Source organism: Aphanomyces astaci (genome assembly GCF_000520075.1).
Source record: "Aphanomyces astaci strain APO3 unplaced genomic scaffold supercont1.58, whole genome shotgun sequence".
In the NCBI taxonomy this organism is placed as follows: domain Eukaryota; phylum Oomycota; class Saprolegniomycetes; order Saprolegniales; family Verrucalvaceae; genus Aphanomyces; species Aphanomyces astaci.
This window is the reverse complement of record NW_009798321.1, coordinates 1-5309: the sequence shown is the minus strand read 5'-3', so window position 1 is coordinate 5309 and position 5309 is coordinate 1. Positions and strand designations below refer to the sequence as shown.

At 46.8% G+C, this 5309-nt stretch overlaps 2 protein-coding genes across 2 annotated transcripts; one reads left to right on the top strand and one right to left on the bottom strand.

The window, feature by feature from the left end:
- Nucleotides 1-3200: 3200 nt before the first annotated feature.
- Nucleotides 3201-4176, top strand: H257_14445 (hypothetical protein; the record flags this gene model as incomplete). Its single annotated transcript, XM_009842258.1, has 3 exons — nucleotides 3201-3773; nucleotides 3798-3914; nucleotides 3988-4176. The coding sequence occupies 3 exons, from the start codon at nucleotides 3201-3203 to the stop codon at nucleotides 4174-4176; spliced, it is 879 nt and encodes a 292-aa protein (XP_009840560.1).
- Nucleotides 4177-4835: 659 nt separating this feature from the next.
- H257_14444 (hypothetical protein) lies at nucleotides 4836-5267 on the bottom strand (the record flags this gene model as incomplete). Its single annotated transcript, XM_009842257.1, has 1 exon — nucleotides 4836-5267. A coding segment is annotated over one exon (432 nt), but the record flags the coding sequence as incomplete, so codon positions are not given.
- Nucleotides 5268-5309: the final 42 nt, after the last annotated feature.

The window sequence follows — 5309 nt, the reverse complement described above, 5'->3', positions numbered from 1 at the left end:
TCTTGTTCCAGGCGATTCTTCTCCATCGCCTTCGCCATCGCAAACTGTCGGGAAGACTCATCTTCCATCCGCTTCGCCATGGCTTCTTGCTGCGCATGGAACTGCGCCAGCTGTTCGTACGTCATTTGGTTGAAATGACTTGACGTCATCGCCGCTCGCTCCACGCTTTGCATCCGTAGCTCGTCCATCTCCGCTTGGTTCGGCGGAGGCAATGGCACGGCCACCACGGTCTCCATAGACCGCGTTCGCGTCACACGAGCCAGGTTGCTTGTAAACGGCAGACTTCCTTGTTCCATACTCGTACGGCAAGTAGCAGGCTGCTAATAAAGAATTCTTTGTTGCGTCTCAACTTGACGGACCTTGCGAAGTCCGATCCAAAGGCAAATCACAAACTGAATTCCCCCCAGTGGCAAGTAGACACTGGGGCTTAACCCTAACCTAATCAGACAGCTGCTGGGCAGCCAATAATCTAACTAGCGAATAGGATCACACCCAGGATATCCAACCTAATCGAACACTTGGATACCTTCTTGGGAGGGGTTCAGGGGTTCTGCGAATGGCAAATTCGCAACACCCCTGTATTGCGACTTCTGGACTTTAACCCATGCGTAGACTATCAATCAAATTTTGTGTATCGGTTCATTTTCAAGCGCATGTAAGCGTAGACGCGATTATAGGTCGCAACCGCACTAGTACCAGCAACAGAGTGCTACTCCGGATGCGGCTTTCTAAGCGATATTCCCTGCTAGTAGTTCATTCACTGACTTGTTGGCATGCTTTTCCCTCAACTACTTTTATCCAGGCGATTCTGCTGCTTGGTGTCGTGCATCCATGCGAATAGAGTTCAATCGCTGTTTGGCAACCGGTGTGAAATATGATGAAAAACGCTAAGGGCTGGTCTGGATGCCACCTCATAAAATTATGCTATAAACCGTTTTGGCAAGTCTTCAAATTTTCCCTAAGTCTGATATCCCATGAAAAAAGGAGAAAAGAAGTACTTCGAAGTATCTCCAAAGTTGTCTGGATACCAGCTGAATTTTTAAAAAATTATATTGGATTTCCGATTGAAGTGCAAGACTTCAACGTGAACACAAACCTCCATAAAAAACTTGGACCAAATCGGTCCATTTTTTTAATGCCATAAAACACTCGATTCTCAAGAAAATTGTGGCATAAAGTAATGAACTTTGGTGGCATCCAGACGTACAAAATCTTGAAAAATGGAATATTTCGATTTTGCCAACTTTTCTTGGGAAAACGGTCATTTTATGCCATTTTTCGTGGCATGCTGCATCTGGTTTTAGAGTTTTGGGTTTACCGTCAGGGGTGCGGATGCTCTTAGGGCATCCCCACCGGTAAGACTGTGTAATCAGACTGTAAAATATTTTACAGTTCCGTCAACCCAGCGGTAAAATATAAAATCCGCATAACTCTGATATCCGAAAATGAACCCGGAGGCATAAGTTTGCTTTGGACGACGGTGACGACGTGGAATTCACTGCGAGATCCTTCACCACCTTCCCGCCTAGTGTCAAGAGTAGGCCGCCATTCCAACCTGCACCTGGATAGTCAGGCTGAAGATGCTCGACTGTGTAGGCACTGACTATTTCAGTCTCACAGTCAATTTACAGACTGGGGAGCAAAGCTCACCCACGCTTTAGTTGGTCAAGGTCGTTATACTATAGATATATGGACTCACCATGGACGATGCGGTTGAGAATGACAACTGTTCGAAGCAACGGATTGATGGAAGTGAGGAAAATCGGTCATTCATACCTGAGAACTTGTGTCATTGCTTAGCGAAGGTTATGCATTGGTTGGGCTGCCGATGCACACGATGAGTTTTGTAAAGTACGAGCGCGTTTGAAGGATCCATGTGCTCAAAGGAAAGTGATTATTGGCTTTCCATCAACTACATGACACCGATGATTGGACAAAACTTTTTAATTGATATTATGTTATTGGTTAATTCGTCAAAACTGTATTTTACAGTCCAAACCGTAAATCTGGCCAATTTGCAGTCTCGCGGTAAAATTATAAAGTTTCCTGTATTTTACAGTCGCCTGGTGGTGTTTGTCAAAACTGTAAATATTCCGGATAGAAGTGTAAAACAACGTTTACAGTCGCATGCTCTTAGTCTAAGATGACCAACCGGCAAATACGTATCTCGAGCTGTAATTTTTAGTGTATCTCTAACGTTAGCTTAATTTTGCGCTCCAAGCTCTTAGGGAACATGGTGCTTGAAGAATTAGTCAAAACAACGGACCGAATCTCAAGTCGCAGACGTGGCCGAATGGGCGGACTCAGGATAGCCTGTTGTGGCTTCCATTATCGACGCGAGTTGGACTCGGCGGCCGTGGTCTACATGGTGGACTAGCCTCGTCGTCATCTTGCAACGTGTCAGCCGCTGCTCAAATAGTCGCTACTTTGCCGAAGAAGTTGCAGGGAGTGTGATTGCTGAGTAGATGGCGGAGAGCTTCCTTCGGACGACGCTGCGATGAGTTCACGATCACAGTCAGCATCCATGAGCTGCACGCCATAGAACATATTATGTACTCTATGTTTGGGCGGCTCGTAAGATTGTTTTGTCAGTGTTTGGTCATTTTGGCTGAAATTTTGAGGTTTTGTTCATAATGGTGGCAGGGGTTTGTGCCCAAAATCCTAGCCCCAACCGATTATTAATAGCCGCGCAATTCAATCCTGAATAATTTGAATCTGTAACGTGTTTTTGTAATAATACTCCGTAATGTGGTGTTTATATTGCAATCCTCATCGAGTTTGATGATTGACAGTGAATGCACTCGAAGATTGAAAATAATTATTCTATTATAATATAGCCAATCATAGCTGATTTTCATTACTTCAACAACTGGAATCGTTACCGTTACATAATGCAATAGTTGCTTGTTGATTGGATGTTCAAAGAACGAGGGGAAGCCATGCAAGGCCTACCGAAAATGTATTGGTGTAATGGTGGACAACATCCAATCACATTTGAATGAATAAATACAGCTTGATGATTGGCGGAATTAAAATACTTCCCGCCAGTTTCAATATCGACGAAGCTCCAAGCGTTGGGAATGCTGGAAACCATGTCCGACTACAAGATGTCCGCAGCACTGGACGTTCCGCGACGCAAGTTACGCAATTAGATGTCCTAAAGACGCGAGATTCTAGCCTACGACGGTAACTTGAAAAATATGAAGCTTGAGCCTGGTGGAAGATACGGGGCCTTTCTAGACCCGCCAGAACTCGTCGAGTTCATAAACCATATCCGCGACAACGAGCGCGCCCTTACGACTACGCATCCCATCCTGTGCATCAAGGCCAACCAGCGTGAGTGGTTGAACAACTACCTCGCCACCAAGCAACAGTTGACGTCGTATGACTCTCTCCTCCGCCTGCTCCAGCGCTTCTGCGATCATCACAGTTTCTCCCGCCAGCGTCCCACCAAGAACAAGGTTAAGCAAGCCGATCTTGCTGAGGTGCAATGCCACTTCAACGCGGAGTTCCACCGCGAGTACATTGCGTACGCAAGGAGTGCGTGTTCAACGTTGATGAAACTGGCATATATTATGATATGCCGCCGCGCTACATTTGGGCAGTACGAGGCGGAAGCTCCAAAATCTTGCCATTCGCTTTGCATGACGGCGGTCCTCATGGTACGAGCTGATAGCACCAAGCTACTCATCCTCTTCATCATGAAGGGGGTGCCTGGTGTTCGCATAGACAGCGGCGAGCTCAGCATGTTCCCTCCCTGCCATCACTACGCGGTTCAGGAGCGTGCATGGAAATAGGACAAACGCGTAAGGGCCACGTACCTTCGTGATGTCCTCGGCGAAGCGGTCGAGGAGCCGTCAGTCGTACTGCTGGACAACTTCGAGTCGGGTGAGTCGTACAATATCAACGAGGAGGTACGAGCCCACCTGTGTTTGTTGCCACCGAACGCGACGTCCGTGTGTCAACCACTTGACGTTGGGGTGATAGGCGCCGTTTAAGCGCAACCGTCTTAAATTGTGGCTGCTCGAAGACATCATTGTTGGTGATGATGATGACTCATTTTCGCTTACCTCGCGACAAAAGCATATGGCATTGGTGAAGCGGTCGATCGCAGCATGGGACCTTGTGTCGAGCCAAGAGATTCGCCGCAGTTTCGAGAAAGCTCTCCCTCACTGAAGGATGTCCAATAATTTCAGCGTTAATTAAATTTCCACTGAAATAGTTATTTGTAACAGGATTTAGATTAATGTAAAATAATTGGAAAACGTTTGACACTGCCCGGAAATTGAACTCAGGCCCCTTCCACTATCACTTTGATGCCGTCGCCCTTAACCATTAAGCTACCGCGTCAAACGCTTACGCTTGGACTGGAATCATCCATCCATTCATATATTTTGTGTAGGACACCTTCGTAAACCGATTACCTGGTTCTTTACATCCCATATTGTTTTCGTTTGCAGCCATATCGGTGGGGAAATCATACTACACAATATAATTACCTGTAATAAAATGAATTGACGTCAGTCAGCGTAAATAAAAATTTCAAAATTGCGCACTGATTGGCTCAAAACGAAACGTACATCGAAGTTAGCAATCCAATTAAATGATCCAATTCACGTAGGACTCGAAGACAAAGTAGGCCTTGCATTCCGTCGTTCCCTGTACAGTAGTACCGATGCGTTTGTCCGATGTCTCCATATGATCGAAATAGTTCACAGTGGTCGAACGCATCGAGCGACCTTCCGGATAATCTATCAAATTTCAGGACCTTCAACCTCTGGAGTGCTTATGCAAAGTACAATATTCATTTTGAGAAGAATTAACTATTACAGGCATTACACATCACCATCGTAGTCGGCAAAATCGCAGTCGTCGCAACTGTCGGCGTCACTTTCACTTTCGCTCTCGGACGAGAATGCGGCCCCAGCGGCATCATCGGCATCGTCGACGGCATTCAGGTAGGCTGCCATTTCTACCACTTTGCGATCCGTATGGTTGATGCAATCGAAAACCACGCTACTCGGTAGGCCGGCGAATTCACGATCCAGCCGCTGGCGAACGTCCGGGAACTTGGTCGAGGTATTGTACTGCCACCCAACAGCCCCTTTGACATACGCCCAAACCATCTCAATAGGTTGCAGGTCAGAATGGTACGGTGGCGTGAAGACCACCTCATGGCCGCGGTCCTTGGCCAACTGCACGACCACAGGTACGATGTTCGCTGCAATATGGGTCTTCAGCTTAGCCCAAAGCGTCGATCGGAACTCCTTCACGTCAATTTCGATTCCATAGGCTTCGCAAGCCTCCGC